Source organism: Loxodonta africana, chromosome 6 (assembly GCF_030014295.1).
Source record: "Loxodonta africana isolate mLoxAfr1 chromosome 6, mLoxAfr1.hap2, whole genome shotgun sequence".
NCBI lineage: Eukaryota > Metazoa > Chordata > Mammalia > Proboscidea > Elephantidae > Loxodonta > Loxodonta africana.
Window position 1 is genome coordinate 40,587,919 of NC_087347.1, and position 27,212 is coordinate 40,615,130.

At 37.2% G+C, this 27,212-nt stretch overlaps 1 protein-coding gene across 4 annotated transcripts in view; it reads right to left on the reverse strand.

The window, feature by feature from the left end:
* The window catches only part of PARD3B (par-3 family cell polarity regulator beta), a 1,162,629-nt gene that overhangs the window by 212,379 nt on the left and 923,038 nt on the right, over positions 1 to 27,212 (reverse strand). For all 4 annotated transcript variants that reach the window (XM_003406115.3, XM_003406117.3, XM_003406114.3 and 1 more), the window contains one exon: positions 8,465 to 8,575. In XM_003406115.3, coding sequence (XP_003406163.2) covers positions 8,465 to 8,575 — 111 coding nt within the window. The remainder of the gene's footprint in view (positions 1 to 8,464; positions 8,576 to 27,212) is intronic.

Sequence of the window (27,212 nt, forward strand, 5' to 3'; positions counted from 1 at the left end):
TGCCAAATTTTGTTGGTGACCACAAGCATTTCTGAGAAGATAGATGTTACAAAGATCAATAAATGTACATATATTAAAGCCACCTGCATTCCCCTATGTGTCACCCCTTCATTCCTCCGAAATAGAGGTAAATTTTGGAAGATGGCCCCTGAATAAGCAGTTGGGGGTGTATAGCCATTACACAGTTTGTTTGTTCTTCCTTCCTCCCTCACAACCCCCTTCTAATTTTTAATTCTTATTCTGGGAGAGAGGGATCCTTACCCTAACACAGCATCATTAGTAATCACTGGGAGACAGCAAATCTCTTTTCCGTCACTGAGGTGGTTAGTACTATGAAAACCAGAAATCTGACAGCTACTTTGTGTCGGCAGAAAATGAGAACATGACTTTGTCCTGAGAAACACTATCTAGTAATATTTTTCATAACTTCCATACAGTGATGATCTAATAAGAATCTAAAAGTAATTAAGTGGATCTCTTTTAGCCAACCAAAGCCTAATTCAAATACATGTTTTTATCAGAATTCTAAGGGAGCCATAAATTGAGGCATTTTGAAAAACTGGGATCTAATCCAGTGCATGATCTGATCAGGGTTCAGTGGTAATAATAAATTGGGACTATTAAAACTGGGAATCATTCCAACATTTTATTTTGCCCAAACCACAGGACCTAGCGAATTCTACTGCAAAAGATAGGGATATTTACTGATGAGTAACACCATGCTGAATTAATCATTTGTATGTAATCATGCCAAAACATGAGTGTTTTCAACAGTTTAAATAGTGCCAAAGTTTAAGTTCAGTAAATAATTAATTATTGAAAGTCACTTGGCAAATTAAAGTAATGAACCTTCTGGTTTCCTTAATGAAACACACACTTTTTTGGATACAATAATGACAAAATTCTATCATTTGTTGCTTTATGTGTTTAGGGGGATGATATGTATGTAGCTTACAACTAAAATATTAATTCAGAATGTAAAACTTTCCTTTTCCCTCTTAGAATCCAATAAGTGTTTTCATTTTTCAGTATGAACAAATGTTGGATAAACTCTAGCCTTACTCTGGTTTTCATTTCAATTTCCAGTAACATAAAAATCCTCCATAATTAAATAAAACGCTGAGAGGTTGGGAATAGATTTTCACCCACTTGTATTCTCAAACTATAAATGGTTTCTGAATGTTTTTATTTCTCTAAGATGCATTTCGTTTATGTGGGGAACTTGCAGCTGCATAATTAAATCTTGGTTTGCCAAATATCAAAAACACATGTATTGATTTAAACCAAGGGAACAGGCCACAAGCAGCGCAGCTGATAAGGCAAGGGAGAAGCCTCTGCAGTTCTTGGAAGACTTCCTAAAAGGATAGAAAACTAAGAGCCTTGAATTCAGACACTGAAACCGATTACCTTTCTTAAATCTTAGTTTCACTCTCACTTAGGCATTCCGTTCAGGCCAGTTGTTGAAAACAAGAGCCACATGTTTCCGTACTTCTCAGTGCTGAAGCTGGAGAGCTTGTCTCTTCCACCCCGCATCCCCCAACCCTATCTTCTCATGCATCCTACTAAGATTCTAATAAGATCTACAAGGACGACATTTCATTAGTGCAGTAAACAAGCTCCCTTACCAACAGAAACTCTAACATGGTACAAGAGTACACAGAAGACCTTGGAGTGCATAGCTAATACACTCTCGGCTTTTTTTTTTTTTCTTCCAATTTCAGTATGAAGCTACATTTAGCAAAATTTTATTTCAGGGTCAGTAACAGGAGACTTAGGAGTCCTTAGGTGCTGCAAATGGTTAAGTACTTGACTACTAACCAAAAGAGGTGCCTCAAAAGAAAGGCCTGGCAATTTGCTTCTGAAAGGTCATAGCCTTGAAAATCCTACGGAGCAGTTCTACTCTGCAACACGTGGGGCAAAATGAGTCAAGATCAGCTCAACAGCAACTGTTTTTTAATACAAGATGTTAATGGAAGACAGCCTTTGGTGCCAGTGGGGATTTTTCCTCCTGGTACGATAATCCTAATTAAACTAGGGGAATATATTTTCCTTCAACCAATCTCCACCTGACTTTTGAGAAGCTATTATTAACAATATAAGTACAATTCTTTATAGGTCCAAGAATCTAGTTAGTTTCACACTTTGTGGAGGGTTACAAGCTTAAGCTAAAGTTTGAAAATTAAACAAAAAATACATTCATTGACTTGTTATAATAATCTCTTGCTTTCAGCTCACGATACTAATTTACATAATCTGACTGTTTGGAAAATGCTAATTTAATTTAGCTTGAAAAAAGATTCTAGGAGAAATAGTCTTTGAATATACTATTGGATTCATCCTAGCAAGGATGAATCGGTCTTTGGAACTAATGTTTTGTTATGGCCAATCTCACTGAAGCATGAACAAAATGATGAGTTATTTAAAGCAGGGTTTCATTGCAATGAACTGTTTGACTTATATCAGGAGGGGACATATCAACAGCTCAGGAAATGTAACAATTTCCAGTAACATAAAAATCCTCCATAATTAAATAAAACGCTGAGAGGTTGGGAATAGATTTTCACCCACTTGTATTCTCAAACTATAAATGGTTTCTGAATGTTTTTATTTCTCTAAGATGCATTTCGTTTATGTGGGGAACTTGCAGCTGCATAATTAAACCATAATTAAACAAGAAACTTAGGCCTATATACCAGATAAGAATAGTGCATACACTACCATGAACCAAAGTCATGGCAAGATCTAGGAAATCAAAGAAGATGCTTCCATTTTATATACACTAGCAAAGAACATTGAATATATTGTGGGCTGCCTAAAGAACCATAATTTTCCTTAGAAGTGAGGATGGAGAGCTTCCATGTGCTTACTTTGGACATGTCATCAGAAAAGACCAATCGCTGGAAAAGGACATCATAGTTGGTACAGTTGAGGACTAAGGAAAATGAGGGAAACCCTCAGTGAGGTGGATTGACATAACAGCCATAACAATGGACTCAAACATACCAATAATAAGGAAGATAGCTCAGAACTGGGCGACATTTTGTTCTGTTAGATATAAGGTCACCACGAGTCCGAGCCAACTCAGCAGCAACTAAAAACAAGACCTACGAAAGACCCTAGAGATCATCTGTGGACAAATGTAGCATTAGCAATCACAAGACAATTTTGGATTGTATGTGGCTTAATGTGTTAAATTACAAAAACTAACTTACATGGTTATGCATTTTTAGGATAATTTATTTATTTGAATACGTACACACATATATTTAAGGCAATGAAGAGATACATCAATGACTGAAGTTTATGAAACTCTGATCTAGCCCAATAATTTGATGCACTAATCCTCTCTAAGAAGCTCATAAGGTGTTATAATTTCTCTTCTATTAAGCTGAAAGCTACTACTTTTGAATTAGTGCCCCATTTGAATCTGCAAGAAGGTAATGAACGAATGAAGAGAGAGGCAAAGTAAGTAGACTAGAGCAAAGTGGATACCATAATATAAGTATAATCTTCTATGTAACACTTCTAGCATATGAAATCAGCTCAGTCTTGACTCGTGAAGGTGTATGTATCTGAGGTCCTCTAACATTTTTCATAAGACATGGGTTTAGTGCCTCCATTCACTGTGTGTGAAAGAGGCACGAGATATTCCAGGTATGATCTGAGCAGTTTAAAATAGGAATTATGGATTCCTCCCTTGTTTTGCACATGAATTTACAATAATGTAGCCTAGGAATGGATTAAGTTTTTGGCAGGCATATCCTTATGTTGACTCATGCGAAACTTACCCTCAACTAAAACCATCAGGCAAATTTTCATATATTTGGTATTAAGTCAAACCTTCCACATCCTGTGTTTGTACAGCTCATTTTTGGACCTAAAAGTAAGACTTTACATTTATTCCTATTATGTTTCTTTATGTTTGATTCAGTCCATAGTTCCAGATGACTCCTCTACTGACATATTATCAACCCCTGCAGCGTCTTGGCATTCACAATCTGATCAACAGGTCACCGTCAACGATGAAAATGTTCAGCAGGACAGGCTTAATAGAAATAAATTTTTTTGAGAAAAATTTTATTCTTGTAAGCTTATAGGGATGGACTATACATTCACAATCTTTGGGTACAGTTTTTCAAATAGCTTAAACTCTTTCTATGGTTATGTCATCTGTTATATATTTCTGTACCTTATCCACAGGATATCATGAGACAATGCAATTCTGATGTCCAGGAGAGTATCCTACATTTTGCGAAGTCTAGAGACTAGAACGGGTTTTCTCAACCTCTGCATCACTGACATTTTGGTTTAGATAATTTGTTGTTGTGGTGGGGGAGGGATATCCTGTGCATTTTAAGATGTTTAGCAGCATCCAGTGTCTCCAGACATACTCAAATGTCCCCTGGGGGGTGAAAGTGCTCCATTGAGAACCATTGTTGTAGACACCAGAGCAGACCCCAATCTAATTTAGTAAGCCATCAACCTAATGTGACCTTTTTTGACCTTTCATAACTGTAACTATGAATATGCTAGTCATATATAGCACCAAAACAATTCCATATCAGAAACCTGATATAGAGAGAAAATATATACGGAAATCATAAGGAAAGTAATGCATAGAGTGGAGGGGGGCAATATACTCTTAAAATTGAGTGTGAGGTTAAATTAATCCCAGGATAAAACATAAGGAAACTGAAACTTCAAGAAGGAATTCTATGATTTAAGGGGAGATACTCTATAATAAAGATCTTTATATCTCGATGCTTATCAAAGTATTATTTGCAAAGTTAAAAACTGGAGATAAACTAAGTGTTCAATAAGAGAAGATAAATAAGGTATATTGAACTCACAGAATATTAAGCAGCTATCAAAAATGCCATCTTAAAACCTATAATGATATAGGGAAATGCTCACAATATAATGCTGTGAGAAAAGTAAGGTATTACTGTATTTTTATGCAAATAACACATGCCTTCTGTGCTTGTTTGCTGGCTGCTCCCTCCCCCTGCAAAGTATTTTCGTAAGCATGTTATGCTAAATTTTTTTTTTAACAGCAACATGTGGAAGAGGATTGGCATGGTGACACTTGTGAGGGCATCTCGTGGGAAGAGGAGGGCACAGCCAGCAAACAAACACAGAGGGTATGCATTATTTGTGTAAAAATATGATATATATATCCAGCATGGATATCAAGATTGCAAAGAAAATATAATCATAGAAAAAAATGAAAAGCATATTAATAGTGGTTATGGGGTTATGGAGGGCCCTGGTAGCACAGTGTTTAAGAGGTTGGCTGCTAACCAAAAGGTCGGCAGTTCGAATCTACCAGCCGCTCCTTGGAAACCCTATGGGGTAGTTCTACTCTGTCCTCTAGGGTCGCTATGAGTCAGAATCACTCGACGGCAACAGGTTTGGTTTTCAGTTTTATAAGGTTATGGTAGGATTATGCATGGTTTTCATAGTCTTATTTTACTTTTTTATGTTTTTAAAATTTTCTTAATGAAACTTGTATTGCTTTCGTTAAGTTCTGTGGCATATGTGTGTGGGGTTCTGGAGGAAAGTGTTCCATAGTCCCTTATGGGAGTGAGCACTGACAGGGCTTCTGTTCACGTAAGAATATGCCAGCAAGGTAGGATGCTTTGGAGAGAGCACACGAGAAAAACTGACAATATTTATAGACTGGCTCACTCAGTCTTCCTGGGGAAAAAAAGAAATGATGTATTAGAATGTTTTAATCTAATGTTCCAGCCAAATCCTGTCTCTCCAAGTCAGAAGAATCATCTTGAGCTAGCCTACTAAAGATAGGTTCTTGGGCTCCAGCTCCCAAGATTCTGATTCTGCAAGTCTGGTGTGGGTTTTTATTAAGCTCCTCAAATGATTTATTCTGATGCATGTGGTCCATGGACCACAATCTGAGAAACAGTACTGTAAGAGGGGTGCTGTAAGAAATCATACGGTTTGACTTGGATGAGTTTTTTGTTTTCCTTTATTTTATATAATTTATTCCAGGTTAAATTTGGAAGAGAGTTGGTATGGGCCCACAGTGGTGTGCTGGTGAAACAGGCTCTTTGGGAAAAAGTAAAAACAAAAAACCCAATTTAGTGCATTTGCCAATTTCTGTGATGTAAATACACCCAACATGGCCAATTTCAAACTAATGGTTTAACAATTGGCTCACAAAATTCTTGAAAGTGTAACACTTGCCTCCAATGAGCTAATAATTTTTAAAGTACTATACAGTATATATTTTACATAAGTGCTTTAACTTCTTGGAAAAAGAGTTACGTTAATGACGAACTATTATATATCTGTCACAGTTAAGATGGAACAATAGGATGGTTTAAATTATCCTAAGAAAACATTTTTTAAATGTATTTAGAAAAAATAACTCTTGTGAGTTTTTATATACGATTTCTTATTTTATCCTATTTTTTTTTTTCCCCACGGCCATGCCATGAAGAGTAATACACTTGCTGAGTTCTTTAAGAGTTGTGAATTGGTTTCCTATGGATGATGGTGAGCAAAAGAACAGGACTCCAGGGCTGGGAGCAACGCCAAATGTTCAGCCCCCACCTCCAGTCTCCGTGGCCCTCAGCCCCTAAATTGTTGAAGTGCCCCTGGTCATTAATTCTATAGCAAAAAAAAAAAAAAAAAAAGAGCAGTCAACCATAAAATCAACTCCTCCAACTTCTTCCCCTAGCACATGATTGAGACAATGTTGTCTCTAGGAAACCCATATCAGATGTGTTTTATGTGTTCACGTGTGGGAAGTGGCCTAAGTGGAAGCTTATAGTTCTTTCAATATTTTGACCAGACATATTTTGAGAAAATTGGACCTGAAGTCTATATAGCCAGCTGAGGCAAATTTACAGCCCTGCCTTTAAGAACAAAACTCCCTCAGGCACCTGCTTCCTAAAGGCAAAACCAGAAAGGAAATGAACTCTTGCTTAAAGACAACCCACCTTATTTTATGGGTTATCAATTTTCTAGCTGGCATACAGTTCCCCAGCTACTAAGAGGATTTTTTTCCCCCTTCATACCCAAGAAAGAAGTGAGCTGCAAAAAATGTGAAGTCTGCATTCTAGCAAACAGCTCCATTTCCTGAAGATGAGGCATGGGATGCAGAGTCTCAGTAAGTGAAATCAGGGGAGCAGTGAAGATCTATGATGTAGGCTCACTGCATAGATGCCTTTGCCAATATATGCATTAAAATCTTAGCCTGAATTACATTTTACATTACGGGGTTACTGAATCTTGGGCTATGATGGAGAATGCATCTTTCGTCTTTGGGGCGGCTCTGTCAGGTGAGTAGTCAACAACAATGCAAGCACTTGATTTTCTTTTAACTGCTCCACTGATTCTGGAACTGAGCTCATCAACCTCTCAACAATGAGAAAGGATTAAATAGGCTTTTTTCCTCACTATTGATAAAGTCAGCCTTCTCAACACGAATAGACAACAAGATAGGGGTCAAAGGCTAACAGTAGATACTCTTAGCCTGCTGTGTGCTAGAAAACACAATGGATAGGTATGATTTTCTTAGAACATATACTCGAGTATAAAAATAAATAAAAGAACTGACTCCTTAAAAACTGTAAGAACTAAGGCTACTAATAAGCAAGTGAAAAGATGGATAAATCTGATTTTGTACATGATGAAATCAGAATCAAATTCTTAACATTTTATGCTGGTTTTGTCATAATCTCTGTCCTTCTCCAAGCTCCATTTAGTTGTGAAGGGGAAGAATTTTCAGGAGAAATCTGAATATTCAATTACATGTTTCTAAATCTGCCATTTAACATGTTCACTTGGGATAAGTGCTAGAGTTAACATCAAAGATATGTGAAGGACCTCTTGTCCTAATGGAACATTAAGCTCCTCCAACAGGAGAATTCAGCCCTTACAAACCACCATTATTTCAGTAAATGAAACAGGCCCTTTAACAGATGGGCTACGTACTTTGTACTTTTCAGCTTGCAGATAGCCTAATAAAAGACACCAGCTTTTCCTAAAATGAAGGACGTGTACTCCTTAAATTACTGTACTCACATGGATTTAGCAGAATAAAATTAAGGAAGCATACAACAGCTTGACAAAAATTAGGAACAGACTATGGGAATCTGGTAGTTCTAAACATCGATATCAAAATGACCTTTAAAAAAATAACTCATCACTTAAACCACAGAAAAAATATGCATTGGTATAGCTGACATTAGGGATAGCAAATTACAAATTTTGAAATAATTACAAATACTGATATAATAAAAACATGAAGTTAATATCTTCTCAAAATATGATCAAAATTTCCCAGAAAGGCAGAGTCCTTTTCTACCAGGTGCTCTTCCTTTTATATTAGCTGACCTTTATGCTTCTTAAAATAAGACTTCTCCAGTTGATTGTTACAATAACTAAATTAAACATAGACTATGGATGCAAATAAAACTAGCTCAGCATTTCTTCTCACCTCTCACGCTCTTCTTTCATTTTTTCCAGCTCCTCTTCTCTCAGGCCACCGTGCTTCAGAGTACATTTCTGCTCAGACTTTCCACCCTTATCTTCTTTCTTCTTTCCAAATCTAGTGAAACACAAAGGTGAAGATGGTTGTTAGCAATAACCATGTTCCTTTATCAGATGAACTCATTAAAACATACTTCTTTAATCTAAGCAATACAAGATCATGTTGCATAAAATGGAAGTTAAATAAATCATGAAAACAGAAAAATAATGTGGTTACTAAATTCTTTCCTTCCTTTCTTCTTTCCTTCCTTCCACTCAGATATTTATTGTGCATCAAGCACGATATCATGTGATTAAAATATTATTTCTAACTGTTAACAGAGAGCAAAAAACTGAGTGGTTATCATTAACAGATAACTAAAAACTGACCAATCTCCTAAATAGGTCTCCAGAGCTCCATGTGGCACTGAAATTTAAGACTAAAATCATAGTATTATACAATGATGGTACTGTAAGGGACCTTGTAGAATACCTAATCCAGCGCTTTTATTTTGTAAGTGAAGAGCGAACAGCTCAGCAAAGTCTCTGGGCTTGACCAAGACCACCCACCAGGTTTCGGGCAGGGCTGGGAATAGTGTGGCCCCCTACACTGTGCTCTTCTAAACACATCACATTCGCTGCTCCATTCCTAAGTCAGTCTGTGGTTACTGGACTCTGAGCACCCCTCGGTGCCTGGTGTTAACTGTGACAATGATCAGGCTTTAAAACACATTGGGCTTCCTTAGCATTTTTAGGAACATGAAAATTGCACATTTGAAATGAAAGTAAAGAGGGTGAGATTAAATTATTATTAGGACTACATTTTTAAAGGACAGGTATTTTTCCCAATAGATATTTTCTCTGAAAGGGATCTCTCATGGTCTTAGTATCAACAAACACAAAAAAAGATGATGGCTAGATGCTCTGCTAATAACCAGGAAAAAAAGTCACTCAGTTATACATATTCTTCAGGTAAAGATTCTTCTAAATCTGTGGACATTCCATTTATCCCTTGTTACTTATTAAATAGCAGCAAAGTTTAATCATGTGTGTATGAGTGATATACATGTGGGTGTATCTGTACAAGTATATCTATCTACCTACCTACCTACCACCTGTCTGTCAGTCTGTCATACTGTGGTGGTTGTGTGTTGCTATGAATCTAGAAGCTATGCTATCATTATGTTACATACCAGCAGTGGTCAGGTTTCAGCAGAGCTTCCAGACTAAGACAGACTAGGAAGAAAAGCCTGGTAATCTACTTCTGAAAATTAGCCCGTGGAAATTCTATGGACCATGACAGAATATTGTCTGATGTAATGCTGGAAGATGAGCTCTTTAGGTTAGAGGGAACTCAATATATATAGCAGCCACAATGATGGACTTGAAGATATCAGTGACAGTGAAAATGGCGCACAACCTGACAATGCTTCATTCTGTTATACATGGGGTCTCCATGAGTCAGAGTAAATTCAACTACAACAAACAACAGCAGCAACACCAAATATACAAACACACACACACACTAACCTGTGGAAACCAAATTATATGCGCTTGGCTGACCTCTCCCACACGCACAGAACCAGAATTTCCTTACAGGGAGACCTGACACACTAATTTTGAAGAAACTCTTGTTCTGTGAGCAACCAGAATACTAGAAGAATCACAGAGTAAACTATGTTTCTGTCTTCATAATTCCATAAAAATCAGCATATATTTTTTCCTTTCTGGATTATGTTTCAGAAACTCTGAGTATCACACCTGGAGGATGTCACTGGTAATATCCATATTCCTCTTGTTAACCCAGTACATACTGCATCCTGCCAGCCTCTCCCAGTCTTCACTCCTTTGAATATTTCTCTACCTACAATTTCAATTATTGAACTCTCAAGAACTTTCTCCCTCCCCATTGCCATCCCTCCATCTACTTCGGCTCCTACCAAAATTCTTTTGGTGTGTCCAGTCTAGTCTTGGGAACCTGGCTGACCAATTATCAGCTCTAACTCCATTATCCCCAGGCCCCCGCCTTTTTTTGTCTCTTTCATTTATGCCTCAATTTCTGAATCCACTCCTCTTTTTCACTGAAGAAATGACCTGCCCTTTATGGAAACAAATAGGAGAGGAAAAATACAGACAAAAATATAAAAATATTAACTTTCAAATAGAATCGTTGATATATCCAAGGCCTCTATTTAACCTACAAAGCAGGAGATACCTAAGTAATGTTTGTTTCCAAGAATACATTTTGTAGCTTTCCAGACCCATGAAGAAAAGTCTTAGGGATCATCATTTTACTTTAAATATCTTTATGTGAGCAGTTAGCACCTTAGTATATCACTCAGATAAATAACTTCCCTCAAATGTCATTGAATATAGTAATATTTGGGTAAAAAATTCAAAATTGTGGGAAGTCAGGGAAGAAATACTTGTTCAAGAGGTTGATAAGGGCAAAAATGGTGCCAAAACACCTATAGATATTAGGCTTCTTTTTTCTCCATGTTCCATATATTTTCTCCTAAAGAGTAAAACTATCTCAGCATCTAGTCTACCTTGATCTTTATTACCACAGCCAGTAAGTTATTCTTCTTCCTGTAGCTAAGATATTTTAGTTATAATGTAGTTCAAGAATAGCTAACTATGCTTCCATCATAGCAGAATATGTTTGACAAAGAAAATGTTATTTTAAGTAAATTCTGTAAAGTGTTTTCTTCTTAGCAAGAACTGTCAATATGGTCAACTCAACCAAGGCCACAAATATTATGAATGTTTTGATTTAAAGTTCATGATCATTTATTAAAGTTTCTAATAAGTAGGGAAGAAAGAGATGTGAAGTTTATTTCATCAGAAGGAGTGAGCAGTCACACACATACACAAACCCATTGCCATTGAGTTGATTCCAACTCATAGTGACCCTATAGTACAGAGTAGAACTGCCCCATAGGATTTCCAAGGAGCAGGAGATGGATTTGAACTGCTGACCTTTTGGCTAGCAGCCACAGCTCTTAACCACTGTACCACCAGGGTTCCAAGAGCAGTCACAAGTTACCTTATTTCATAATATTAAGCAGGTTCAAGTGCAAGATGATAAAACAGTAATCTTCAAAAAGACTTCCACATTGTTGAAATGAGGAAACTGAGGCGCAGAGAAGTTACCTGCATTTTATGTACACTAAATTATTTATTTATACTAAATTATTTTTTCAGTTTTGTAATCAAACAGCTTAATTATCAGTAGTTGTGGTGGTGGTGTTGTGGGTGGCGGTGGCGGGGGGTGTAGGTTGGGCAGAGTTGGGAGGAAAGACTTGCTTTGCTGAATTTCCTAACCCTTTGTTCTCTTTGGCATAGTGGCTTCTTTGGGGGCCATTTCACGGCCATTCTTACTTTCACTGAGATATAGAGAGAACAGTTGGAAAGTTCATATACATTGATACATCTCCCTATTATTAGCTATTTTTGTAAAAAAGTCATAAGGGCTCTGAATGGCTGAAATTACTGCTTTGCATTCTAAGGGTTTCAAATATCCATTGCATTCAGGCACCCCATTATCTATTACTTTTGAAATTTGAGAGCTGGCCATTCTGAGCTACCTGTCTCAAGGAAATTGCTTATAGGTCAATCTTACTTTCTATAAAAGATATTTTCCCGAAAAATTCTGTACAAACATATGGTTTTAATCAATAAAATCTTACTTTACATGTACCTGGGAAGCCTGTTTAAAGAATCTTATGATGGATCTTTTTGTAAAGTGGAAAAATCACCTTTCAACATACCCTTTACGTAAAGTTAGATTTTCATGAATTATTAGTTTGTCTAAAACACCTGTCCCTGTTCATTTCTATAGAGGTTACATGACACAGCTTCGTGGAAAACCCCTTCCTTCTTTCTTTTTCTCTCTCTGTCTCTCTTTTCCAGCTCTGCCCTTCTCCTTTCTTTCTTCTTTCTTTGCCTCCTTCCTTCCTTTCTTTTTTCTTTCATACATTTGTTTTATAAATATTTATTAGGTATCTACAATGTGCCTGATATTATCACAGGCCCTTGATACAGGTTGATAATTTTGTTAAGGAACAAAAGCAAACCCTCATGGAGTTAATGCTCTAGTAAAGAACACAGCTAGACACCAAACAGGTATTTACAGGTTGTAGAAAGTGCTATGGATGATGCTAGGAGGGAAAATAATAGGGAATTAATTCCTTGGGAAAGGCCTTGATGAAGAAATGGCAGGTAAGCTGAAACTATAAGGATGAGAGGGTTTCGGACAAGCAAAGAGTAGGAGAAAAGCCTTATGCATGGAGGAAACAACACAAACACAAGAAGTGAAAAAGGCCAGTGTGGCAAAAGTACAAAGAGCAGAGGGGAGACTTGTGTGGGATGTGGACAGAAATGAAGACAAGAACCATATAGTGTGACTCTGAGAGAAGCTTGGGTTTTAATATGAGAGTGATAGTAGGTCATTTCTTAATAATTCAAGGAAGAGAGAAGCTGGGTAAAGAAACTGGTAGATTGAAAGATTTGGTGGAGGGGAAAATGGAGGACTTACATAGTCCTTTTGAGTAGGGTTGATAACAACGTGGTGTATATTTTTAAAACACCATTCTGGATGCTGAAGTAAAAAGCAGCAAATAAACCAATAACATAAGTAAAAGCATTAAAACTCATTGGGGGCTACTGCAGTAATGTTGGTGAAAAATGATGCTGTCTTGGACTAGGGAAGTGGCCACTGAAAAGAGAAGACAGTGATTTGGGAATGGTGGGTAAATAGAGAGGTGTTGAAAATTCAATTTTAAACATGAGTATTTTAGTATGCCCTCGACAAGTCCAAATAGATGGACCCAGGCCTAGGACTAAGTCCTGAGGAAGAGTAACATTTAAAGTTTGGGTAGAGGAGGAGGGGTGAACAAAAGAAACAGAAAAACAAAACAAAATAAAACAGCCAGAGAGATAGGAAGAAAATCAGTAGAGCATGGTACAAGAGGATGTAAAAAAAAGCGCTGCAAAAAGGAGGGCCTGGTCCACAGATGGGAACGCTGTTGAGAAGTCCACTGAGGTGAGGCCTTAAACGTATTCATTAGATTCAGCAACATGAAGTCATTCATAGCCTTGGTGAGGTTGGTGGAGTGGTGTGAGCAGTAGCCAGGTGGGAGTGATCTCCAGAGTGAATGGCAGGTACGTGTAAAAGTGTGTGCCTGTGTGTGTGTGCAGCCATTTCAAGTAATGTGGCTGGTAAGGTGGTAGCTGAAGTGGGTGGAATATTGAAGAAGGACGTTTTCAATTTGGCTGGAACCAAAGCACCTTTGTTTGTTGAAGGGAAAAAATCTCAGAGAGAAGGAGAGGTTGAAGATAAAGGAGAGAGACAACTAAAGTTCATGATACTGGAAGAAGTTGTTGTTGTTGTTAGTTGCCATCCCATGTATGCAGAGTAGAACTGCTCCATAGGGTTTTCAAGGCTGTGACCTTTCAAAAACAGACCGCAAAGCCTGTCTTCTGAGGTGCCTGTGGGTGGGTTTGAACCACCAACATTTTGGCTAGAGTACTGCTTAACTGTTTGCACCACAAAGAGATATACAGCACCTCTGAAGGGCCTGGCCTAATGTGAGACAAAGGAGACTCAGAAAAAAAATCAGCAGCTAGAGGAGGAAGCTAGTTTCTTTATAGAGTTGAACTCAAACCTGCTGCCATTGAGTTGATTCCGATTCACAGTGATCCTATTGGACAGAGTAGAACTACCCCCACAGGGCTTCCAAGGAGCAAATGGTGGATTTGAACTGCCGACCTTTTGGTTAGCAGCCTGAGCTCTTAACCACTGCACCACCAGGGCTCCTTATAGAGTTGATAAAGGAGAAATGGAGGAGGTCCCAAGTAATTAATTTTTCAGTTAATCACATAACATGTATAAGGGAAATGGTTCCTATCCATAAAACAAGAGTTCTTAGTATAATTTAAGGGGAATAGATGAAGGGAGATAGAATTATACAAAGCAGAAGAGAAAAACACCAAAATAGATCTCACTTATGTTGTTATTTTGCCTAGACAGAGGAGGCCCAGAACAGCCATCTGGAAGTGGCTGTTCAGTCACTATGTATCACACTGGACTATGCACATGGAATTTAACCACTAACAAAATCAACTATCAGGAAATATCTGACCCTTCAATCCAACTATCTAACTACCCTCCAGTAGCCCACTGTTCTATGTATGATAAAGACTTTAATTCTTAATAGCTGTCTCCCAATTTCTCAGTAAATATTTTCTCCAGTTTCTACTTTTTTCCTTGAGTTTTTCAGGTAATGATGACCTTCAATCCTTCCCAGACTCCTGTACGTACCCTGACAAATCATCCAAATTGACAATGTGTATAGCTCTAACATCTGGCTTTTTCTAATTCTAGTCTCACATTTAATTCACTCTTAATTCTGCTGAGTTCTGCCTGTCCACAATTTTCCTCCTAGATCCCACTGGGCAGTTTATGCAGCTATTACCATCAACCCTTCCACTTAGTGGATACGCTATAAAAAATGATCCTGTGTGATGGCTTACGAGGACTAAAAAGTCAGATGGAGAAGAAGTTCAGACACTTTTATTCTAAATTAGTGGTGGGCTATGAATCCAAACAGAATTGAAAGTCTGAAACAGAAAGTATGTATATCTCCTCCTGCAATCAGGAGTTGATCATCAGATTGGCATAAATGATGCATTTGGAGAAGTCTACCAGTCAATCACTAACATTACTTGGAAAGCTATAGAATGTTGTCAATTGTAAAAATGTACAAATGTCACAGTCACAATATTTTCTGGACTTGGATAATGGTTCATACACCCTGAAACTAGTTCTCTTAAACAAACCACACCTCACATTTCCTCATAATTTTACAAACTGTACTATTTGAAATAGCTTGAGCAAAATATAGAGGCCTTTTGACTGTACTTCCTTAGTTTATTTTGAAATCCACCCATTAAAGGTTTCTGTTGTTTGATGTATTCTAAATTGGGTTCTGAATCAGCATATGCATATGCTGATGAAATTAACTTCCCTGTATTGTAATCTCATGGTGTTGTGCACTTCAGCTATTGCGCTCTCTAAAATTTACGTTGTAATGGTGTTCCCTTGTTTATCTCACATGGTTCTCGTGATACTCAAGAGTTAATGAATCTGATACAAATTCAGTGAAAATTGATCAGTTAGAGGAAGGTGTCTGTCCTCCTCTCTCTCTCTTAATTTGGTATATAAAGGCATTGCCTATTTTTATGTTAGTATTATTGATAGAGTAATAAGCTGACTTCAATTTGCTACAGAGAAATCTTTATTAAGAAAGAAAAAACATTCTAATTTTATTTTTAGCCTTCCGTAGTATCTTTGCTTGCCACAGCTAAGGTCTGTTGCTTTCAAGGAGGAATGGCTAATGCTATAAAAGCCAGGATACTTTTCCCAATGGAAGGGCCACACTGTGGCAAGCAAGAGTAGATAGGGATTTGCTTTATGAGATACTTACACAAGTAGAAACTGAGTGAATCGGTGTCTTAATAATGAAAAAAAAATATCAATATTTGAAAACAATAATAATAATTAACCTTAACTAGGCCATGTATTGAAACTCTAAAATAAGACTTCTAATTAAAACATTCATTTCCAATGATATATGTTTAGACATTTATTTCGAGTATGTTTATGTATTTCCAAGATGATGAAGAGATACACGAAAACAACAAACACATCTCATCCTACTGATGTCTTTATCTACCACTTCCTTTAAGGCCAACCTTCCAGCCCACCCCTTAAACAGCTACTTCCCTCTGGGTTGTTGCTCATTCCAGGGATGTGATTCCTAAATTGGTGGTCACGGCAACTTTTCATTCTGAAGCAGTGAATCTGCAGATCTCAGATAGTTTGATGTTTGTTTGCTTTTAGGATTAAAAAGCAGGCAGGTCCTGCAGCATTCTAGGATTTTTGCCTAAGTGGATAAAGCATCTGCTGGGCAGAGCCTTAAACATCTCTCTGGCTAAATTCAGGTGTTGGGAATCCTCAACCTAATTTGCTGTCCCCACACTAAGGGACTAGAAACACAATGTATTTGGAAGTACTGAATAAATTAAAAAAAAAAAAAAAAATCTGGAGGGTTCAGAAAGCAAAGGAAAACACACATTTTAGGTATTCTTAAAAAAAAAAAAAAAAGGGCCTCTGCAAGATTGATTTGTAAGGATCAGTTAAGAGATTTGTAAGACACTAGGCTGTTACTTTGCTGAGCATTTTTATTTTTGCAAATAAAAACCCTACTCTGGGATTACTAATGCTGTACTCTGTTGGGAAAAAAATTTTTTAAACATGAAAAAGAGGCCATAAATTAAAATTAAGTGAAAATAAGTGTGAATGAGTGAGCAAGAAAGATAAAGATACTAACAAGGTATGATTTTCAGATCCACACAGGGACTATAAAAGCCTTATTAACTGTCACTACCACCCTGGGTTTTAAGTTATTCTATCCCTCTGCTTTCTAGAAGAAGAAATACTCTTCAGGAGTGCACTGAGCTTTGATTAATTGCTTTCATAGGCTCTCACTGGCTTTAAGACATTGTATGCAAGAGCCTTAGTGAGTCAGACTAAATGTTTATGATTTCTGGGAAATATATTTAACAAGAACATTAAAGAAATAGATCTTTTTGCATTTTATGTTTTCTTTATAGTTAAAAAGGCTTTTCTTTTTATTAAATGTTTACTTATTTCAAAGCAGCAAGATGCATGGCGTCTTCCTTTTTATTATTATTATCTTTAAGTAGATCTTCGGGGTCCTCTGAAGGCTGGTTGAGTATGCAGACACAACTCATGGCGTACACAAAAAACACTAATACTAATTCAAACAGATCATACGGCTGGAATTTAGACTTCAGCAAACTGCCAGATGCTCTTTTTTCATTTGCACACCCACAGTAATCTCCCTTTCCTTTTTTCTTCGTATTTGCTCCCCCAAAAACTAGGAAAGGAAAGGCTAGTTTGAGACCCAATCACACCTCAGTTCTAAACATTTTTTTTTCTGCCAATGGTGGGAGATTCCCCAGCAACCTTGGTCTTCCCATGCTCAACTTCCCAGGGCTCACACCATACTGACCACAGTTTATCCTGCAGAAGGAAATAGCCCCAACGGGAAATAGCTCCGAGGTTACCATTCACATGCAGGTGGGGTCATCTCAATAAACTGCCTGGGAAAGGAAAAACTGACTCATGTCAAAAGACTCAAACCTAGGGCAAGCTAGTTGAAAGTTCTGTGGAAACTCTAGGTCTCATCGGTAGTCTCTAAATAAAATGTCAAATACTACTTACATTCCAATAACACAGGTTAAAATGTATGCAATTTGTATGAAATCCATTATCAGAAAGATGGTGCGTAACTCATGATATGTAAGGAGAATAGGACTATGAGAAGAAATGATTTTTTTTTTCTTTTTAGTGACTAGGCGAAGGACCATTTTAAAGGGGTTCTTGGGTGTCCCTCTTCAGAAATTAAGAGAAACAGCACATTTCCCATGCAATTCATCTGCACTGAACAAGAATAAAATGATTTCACTCTAGACCTGGTCTAATGGGAGTAAAACTTATCTTTATAACTCTGATTAAACAAAAAAAAATTATCACTTCTTTGATGCCCAAATTAGCATCTTTTCTCTAGCATACTGAATTAATTAGTTGAGTGACAAAAGAATTAGTCCACATAGGATCAAAGCTGAAATCATATTTACCTGAGATTTAAAATTAAGAACATGCAGCATTAACCCTCTGTAGCTCATGTAACGTTCTTTCATGTTCTATATATTTTAAACCTTCTGCACATAAAGTATAACTGGAGATTTTTTTCAAGTTTTTTTTTCTCTTAAATATAAAATCTTCCTTGTAAAGACAATGAGAACATCACAGAAATTTCCCCCCCGTGGGGGTGGGAAACTTTCCCATTGTGCCATAAAAATCTGACACTATGTGGCTTTTTTTGTCAAGCATTTATTGTACAAATACAAAAGAAGCAAAATAATTAATGCACGATAGAGCTCGTATGAGAGCCTTAAACAATGGAGAGTTATTATATTGATTCTTAATAAGCGATACTAAGTTTGAAACTGTTCTTTAAAGTGGAAGCTCTTTTAACTTTTTTCCCCCCTAGAATAAAAAGGCTAGGTTGAATAAGAAAGAATTGTTGCAGATTATTTTCTGGGATGTCTCAATTCACTGGAACGCATGTTTAATGTTTTCATGATGTACATAATATTTTCAATAAACAAAACATACTTTGTTGTTGTTGTTGTATGCCATCAGGTTGATTCCAACTCATAGTGACCCTACAGGACAGAGTAGAACTGCTCCACAGGGTTTCTAAGGGGTGGCTGGTGGATTCAAACTGCTGACATTTTTGGTTAGCAGCCTGAGCCCTTAACTACTATGCCACCAGGCCTCCAAAACAAACTTTAGTAGATATATTTCTCTCTGGTCAAGATGGAATGGAAAGTGGATTCAGGGAGGTGGTCCCAAGCTGAGGGGGGTTTGTACTGATGCTGGCAGCTGTATGTTGGGTAGGGCACTATTTTAACTATCACTGAAGTAAGATGCCCTTAAGGGCTGGGACTGGGTTTTTATATATATATATTTTTTATTTATCAACACATACATTCATGCATTTATTCAATAAATATTGAATACTTTGTGCCAGATCCTCTAGTAGGTGCTCAGGATGCAAGTAAATAAGACAAATATGGTCCCTACCTTCTTCCTTAGTGCCTGATACATAGTGGGGAGCCCTGTTGGTGCAGGGTTAAGCCTTTGGCTGTTAACCCAAAGTGCGGCAGTTTGAATCCACCAGATGCTCCTTGGAAACCCTACAGGGCAATTCTACCCTTCAGCAACTACTCTTAAGCTAGTTATTATTAATTATTGAGCAGAATTAAAGCTGGGGTTAGGTTTTTAGGGAAGATACTGCTTTTCTCCTTTCTTCATATCCTCTATTCTAGAAGGACCCAGTGATCTCTTATAATTCAGCATGTTATCCCACGGTAAAGCTCCCAAGCTAGAAGGTATTTTCCCTAGGAACACACGAATCACACTACCAGCTTAGTTTAGGTGTGGCAGTTGCAACCAGCCACAGCTCTGGATGTCTACAGTCACAGTAAGACCAACTGGGGGACAGACAGTTACTCACCTGGAAAAGGTAATGAGAACCTGGCTACCCCAGTGCCATGGAGCACTGACTCACCTTAGGTTTATATCTCACAGTGACCAATTCTTTCATGTAGCACAAACACCCTGTCTTTAAAACACCAGTCCAAATTCTAGGATGAAATTTAAACCCAAAGTATACATTAAAGATGACTATTCTGCAAGGTGTCATCTGTAAGAAAACATGGTGTCTATCTCATATTTAAACCTCTAATTTCAGAGTTTCAGAAATTATGGCCTCCTTAATCCTTTTTTTTTTTTTTTTTAATCCTAGGCTTCAAATAAAGATATGTGTGAGGTAGTTGCTGTGTTCTCTAGAGTTTTGGCACTATTCATATTTGTTGTTAGAGTAATTCTTAACAGAATTCCAAATAATAATACCTCTGTCTGTAGTCTGTCATAGAAGAGCTCTTTTAGAGAACGAGGTAATTAAAAAATCTAAGTCCTAACTTAGGCTATAAGACAAGGGATCAGATTTCAATATTTCTGTTAGATTTAGAGTAAAGTTAACTAGCTTCCCTTTTTATTCTATAAGTCCCTTAAGGGTAGGCCATAAAGGTGAATTGATTCTCAACTATGACTAGGCTGAGAGAAAATGAAAATATCTATATCTATATCCTGAAAGTCTCAAGTGAAATTCTGAATAATACTTTGGCTCTTCAAGGGCCAAAAAGTCACAAACCTCATGAAATTTGTCAAAGCTGTGTTGTCTGCAAGGGTATCTGCTCATTTTTTTAAAAGTCTATAAACCCCCTTTTTCTTAGCTTCTCTTTTGAGTTTAGAATTTCAGGACCCACAAATCAGATAAGGTTCCTAACTACAAAATGAGTAATTTATAATCTTAAATAGAGTTTCTGTCCATTCATTGAGCAGCACAATGAACATTCTAGGCATCTTCCAGGTCCCAGAACACCTTACACCAAAGAAGCCCGATCCAGTGCGATAGTCACTGGAGAGCCATCAAGCAGTCAACAATGTCTCCCTTTATCCAGAGGGGCCTACACAAAAGACAGCAATTCTCCCATGGCAATTGATTTCCCATGGTATTTTAATATAGTTTTATAAAAATGGATATAATCCCATTCTCCAGCAATATAACATCATTAAAGATAATATATCTGGGATTAAACAACAAAAACAACAACAATTTGATTTCTGACAAGGATTTCTAATCACCTATAATTCAGAAAGAGCTATTACAAGCAACATACAATCATAAAAGTAGGCTTTCACCTGGAAATGTATAGTAGCTTAGCACAGCAATGATTTACAATTTGACCAAAGAAATCAGATTTATAGTCTGTCCAAAGCATCAGGCTCTTATTTGCTTGTCCACTAGACCGTGAAACTACTATTCTGCTATGTAAGTATATTTTCTTGTTCCTCCCCTTTTCTGTACCAATGGCTAATTTCTCCTTTCTTCAACACCACAGATGAATAATTCCTACAGGTTGCTAATGTTATTCTACATCATATACCCACAGTTCAAAATGGCTGCCATGTTCTCACAGAATAATAAAAGAAACCAATGCTAGGAATTTTATACGTATGTATTAAATGCATAATCCTATAATAATACATGGCAACTAACAAGAACAACAACATAAGAAAACAGATAAGAAGTCTGAGCCTCTGAGTGAAGCATTCCAGATGGGGTCTTTGGTGAACATATCTTATTAAAAAATATGGGTGATTCAATTTCCTTATCTCTGGGGTTATTTAAAAAAATCAGATCAATTTTGTATCACATCGCATCAAGGAATGATATTGGAAAAGTTGCTTTTGCCCAGTTATGTGTTTATTCATTTGACAGAAGTGTCTCATAGTCGGCCACCATCTATAAAAACCGACAGCCTGTGTTTCTGCATCGCTTTGGATGGTCGATGCAGGGTACACCGCAGCGTCACTCAGATGATCACTGGATTGGCAGCCATTTCTCTGAGCATCTGTAACCTGTATTTAGCTTTGGATTTAATATTTCTAGTCTCCCAGTTTTTAGTATTTCTAAACTTCAGCACCTAATATTGAAGTGACTTCCAATAACTAATCCTTTTTGTAAACACTATAGTCATATTTGATTCTGTAGAAACTCACAGTATTTGTGTTTTTCATTTTGGAAGGTTATTTGGAAACCCAAGCCAATATATTATTTCAAGTGTGACTAAGCTGTTGTCTTTCATTTTACACCAACCCTAACATTCTCTAGGACCCATCCTACTGAGCTCAGTATGTTCACTAATCCAGTCAATCCAGTGATGGAAGAATCAGTTTGGATAAAAGAACAATAAATCCCACCATTATCTCAGTTCTATAAAAGTAAGATTTGGGTGCATTAGTAAGAAAGAAAAGAAAGCAAGGCTAGAAAAAAAGGTACAATTTTGTAAGGAATGCCTGAGATTAATGTGTACAATCAAAATTTAGCAAATTAGGGGAAAGAGAAACAGTTCTAAATGGGCCACATTAATGTACCCCAAGTCAGGAGAGTTACAAATAATGATCCCCAAATAAATCATTAATGTCATGTACCTAAAACACTGGTGATTTGATAAGAAGCAAAGTTTTCAAGGTTATTCATAAGTGCTTTGAAATATAAAGTGCCATTAAAACCTTATCATGCAATATATGAAACCATGGTTTATGTATTTATATTGGATTTACATTGGAGTTCTGTGTGAAATCCACGTATTAGATACTGATTTTATACAAGCAACAATACATTTCAAAAATAAAGGTCTTCAAGGTTCATCTGTGTTGTAGCAAAATATCAATATTTCATTTCTTTCTATTGCCAAACAGTATTCCATTGTATGGATAAAACCAAAAAGCCAAATCCACTGTCGTAGTGTCGATTCTGACTCAAGTGACCCTATAGCATTTCCAAGGCTGTAAATCTTTACAGAAGCAGACAGCCACATCCTTCTCCCGAGGAGTGGCTGGTAGGTTCAAACTATCGACCTTTTGGTTTGCAGCCGGGTGCTTTAGCTGCTGTGCCACCAGGCTCCTTAATTACTTGTACACGTGTTATCAATTATCCACCAAAAACTCTGAATCCTTAAAAAGGAACCCTACTCAAAAAAGGTTTAATTTTTTTTTTTTTTTCCCCAAGTTCCAATTGCCCAGAAATGCAATTAGCTGAAATGACAAAGCCCAATTCAGTGACTGCTTGGCTGAATATAATATGCCAACCAATGTGAGGACTTGATAAATTTCCCATTATCTTAAGCTCCCTTGTTCACTGACATCTTCACCCTTGTCCAGGGGTAGACTCTTAATATATGCCATCTGATTTGATCACATTGCTCAGAAACAATTACTCAATTATTTAGCCCAATTGGTTAGAGCACTGTGGTAATGGGGTCAAGGTCATGGGTGGGCTCCCCTGTGTGGGCCAGTTAACTTAGACCTATTCCATAACCACAGACTGCACCCCTACACCCAGACTGTTGTACAAATATGTGCCAGTGGTCAAAAGGGCACTCGCCAAGAATGTGTGGAAGGAGCAGCACAAATCCATCAACTCTCCCAGAAAAACAGCTCAGTGCCAGTTGTGTTGAACATATGTGGGTTAATAGTAACATTTCCACAGGTGAAAGACAGGCTATGGTTCCAGATCTTGTAATACTACTGAACTGCAAGCCTAGAATTTCGAAAGAATTTTTTAGAAAATAGTAAAGCCACAGTGAAACTTAAATTCAAGCAAACATTTGTAATTTATAGGAAAGTTTTAAACATGAGTTAGTGATTTCTAACAACTTCAAAATATGAAAGAAAAATTAGCTTAGCAAATTTGTTCTATTTTTGTAAAATATTTTGATTTTTAAATATTGGCTCATTTTTAAAATTTTTTATATTACAGTCTGATGCCCTAACTAAAAGTACCTGAAAGCCAAATTCAGTCTGGAGGTTCCCAGTTTGCAAATGTTGGTGTATCTAAGCATGCATGTATTTACATCTATGTATGGGTATATGGACTTTAATGACTGTAGCTACCTTACCAACCAAACCCATTGCCGTCAAGTCAATTCCAATTCATAGTGATCCTACAGGACAGAGTAGAACTGCCCTACAGGGTTTCCAAGGAGGGGCTGGTGGATTCGAACTGTTGAACTTCTGGTTAGCAGCCGGACTCTTAACCACTGCACCTCCAGGGCTCTGGTAAAAAACTGGTAGCTACCTTAAATAAATATAATTCGTGAGCTTTTAATTGACTGCTGCCTACTTGCTCAGCTCTTAGCTAATGTTTAACCAGGGGAGTGATAACTAACAAATACAAAACAGGAAGTACTACTTTTCAATGGTACCATTATCTGACTTTGAAGAGAGATTAGCATGGGATGAAGTTGTTGAGGGAGACATTTTGAAGATGAGATAGGATCACATAAGGCTTCCAAACCTCAGCCCAAGCATATTTTTTTGAATACTAAACACATGGATTATCAATGTTTTCCTCAGAAAGACAACTATAGGAATTTATAAATTAATCAAGCTAGTTCAGTAAATTCTGAATAATAACACAGTTTTACAATTTAGAGTTTGTATCCAGAGCTCATAAAACTAAAAAACTATAGGGGAATGATCTTTTCAAAATCAGTCAAACCCTCCCTCCTCAGGTGGCAAAGCAGAGAATGGGAAATGTATTCCCAGTTCTGACCTATGCAGATAATAGGTATTTAGGAAAAGAAGGTTACAGTGTTTAAAAAAAGCTAGAAAAAAATACTTCATATTCTTACTAGCACTTGGTGATTTATTATCTAACTAAATGATAGATGACAAAGCTTTATGGATTCCTGCAAAGTAATTAAATTATGTGTGTCACAAACAATATAGCTAATCAGATTCCTTAGCTATATATATATATATATATATATATATATATATATATATATATATATATATATATATATATATATATATATATACTTTTATTTTACACTTTTGAAGGTCTGATTGAAACTATGGTTGTCCTCCCCTGGCAATGTATATACATTTTATAGCAACCCTGTAGGACAGAGTAGAACTGCCTTATCGGGTTTCCAAGGCTGTAAATCTTTATGGAAGCCGACTGCCATGTCTTTCTACCTCGGAGTGGCTGGTGGGTTCGAACCACTGACCTTTTGGTTCACAGCTGAGTCTTTAACCACTGTGCCACCAGGGCTCCTCCATACATCCATTAGTGTATATAATTTCTAGGAGTTTACAGATTCCAAGAAGATTATCCATGAACGTCTGTCCATGGATCTAAGTTACAAATACCTGCTTTAATGCAATTCAGATTCTCCCAGAGCCACAAATTGATTTTATACTTGCAGTGTAGAGCACTTAGGTAGCTGGGCTAGATGAGAAAGCAAGGAGATTGATATTTTTTGAGTAGTAAGGTTTTTTTTTTTTTGGATGTGGACTTTTAGGACTGATCACAAGCTCATCATTGAATCAACAAGTGCCAAGCATTATATGGCAATCAAAAATAAGTCAAGGACACATAATCCCTGCTCTGATCTATTTTACTAGAGTGCAATCAATTCTCAGTGACTCAGAGGCTTTTTATCTACTATGTAGATTATCCACAGCCTGTTTTTCCCCTTTTTCTCAGTCTTTCCATTTTTATGGTCACCTGAGGACTCATTAGTTCTTCTACCAGAGGTTGAGGGAAGGAAGGGAAAGGATATAAAACTTAACATGAGTCGATTTTGTTGCCTTTAAGTAGTTGGAGGGAAGAAGAAGTAGTTATCACAAGGCCTGTGGATTATGTGAAAACTTCAATTATCTATACTCTCTCTGTCAATCTTACCAAGAATAATTAAGGGCTGGCTCTAATCCTTTCTTGGAATGTTAAAATGATTGATGGTTGTAGCAAACAGCCATAGTAAATAAGATGAAGTGGGGTAAACTCTGTGCTAAAGAAAGATAAAAAAAGAAAAACATTCTTCCAAGTCACAGTTTCAGAACCCAAGAAGCAATCTGACAAGCATCTATCCAGTGGGCAATTTTATGAATGTAAACATTAGCCCCACGGGCAGGGATCACAAATTATGTCATAAGAAGTACATATAATATCCATACAATGACTTTGTCACAAGAAGGGTGTATAATATCCATACAGTGAAATACTGCTCTCACAACAACAGAGACGTATCCCAAATGCATTTTGCTACATGAAAAATGCCAGACCCAAAGGCTACATATTGTTTTATTCCATTTAGGACATGTTGGAAAGGAAAAAAATATAGAGATGGAAAACAGATCAGTGATTGTCAGGGTCAGGGAGGTTGGAAAGGAAAAAATGTAGAGATGGAAAACAGATCAGTGATTGTCAGGGTCAGGGAGGTGGGGGTGACTATAAAGGAGTAGTAGGAGAGAATTTTTGGCTTATGGGACTGTTCTGTATCACGGCTGTGGCTACATGACTCTGAATGTCAAAATTCACAGAACTGTATACAACAAAGAGTGAAATTTACCCTATGTACATTAAACAAACAAACAACAAAAAAACAAGATGTGGGGGAAACCCCAAATAGGAATACAACTATAACAAATAAACCTAATTATATTAGAGATAATTAACCACATTGATGGGGGTGTGGAAGAACTAACCTAAATAACATTAGAAAAGAGTATTTTAACTAGATTCTTCAAGACTGGATACAAAAGAATTGTATTCAAATATTGTGCTCTAGTTAGTACAAGCATATGAGTTAGCAATTCTGAAACAACTTTAAACCAGACCAAAACCAAACCCACTGCCGTTGAGTCGATTTGTGCTCTAGTTAGTACAAGAATATGAGTTAGCAATTCTGAAACAACTTTAAACCAGACCAAAACCAAACCCACTGCCGTTGAGTCGATTCCGACTCATAGCGACCCTATAGGACAGAGTAGAACTGCCCGACAGAGTTTCCAAGGAGTGTCTGGTGGATTTGAACCACCGAACTCTTCGTTAGCAGCTGTAGCACTTAACCACTACACCACCAGGGTGTACATATATAAAAAAAAAAAAAAAAAAGGAAATATACTTTAGATAATGACAGCCAGGTTTCTCAGGGTAAGGAAAAGAAGTTACAAATAAGAAAAGAGGGAAGGCTAGAATGAACACTGTAGTGTTGGATTGGAATTGAAGGTATAAACTCATGGTTCTTTAAATGTATACACAGAGAGATTCATAAATGAATGTAAATGTGTGTGTATGGATTAGTATACATACCTACATTTCCATGTTCCACCTGCTGAGAGGCTCTACTACTACTAAGCACTATCTGTTGCCGTTGAGTTGATTCCAACTCATAGCACCCCTACAGGACAGAGTAAACTGCCCCACAGAGTTTTCAAAGAGCGCCTGGTGGATTCCAACTGCCGACCTTTTGGTTAGCAGATGTAGCTCTTAACCACTACACCACCAGGGTTTCCAAGATCCTCTAGAAGCAACGATATCCCAGCAATGAGGGCTCCTAGAGCCCAGCTCTTGGTGTCTAAGAAAAAAACAAAAGGAATCAAGCCTTCTTGGGAAAGTGGTTGATTCCTGGGCTGTGGCAGA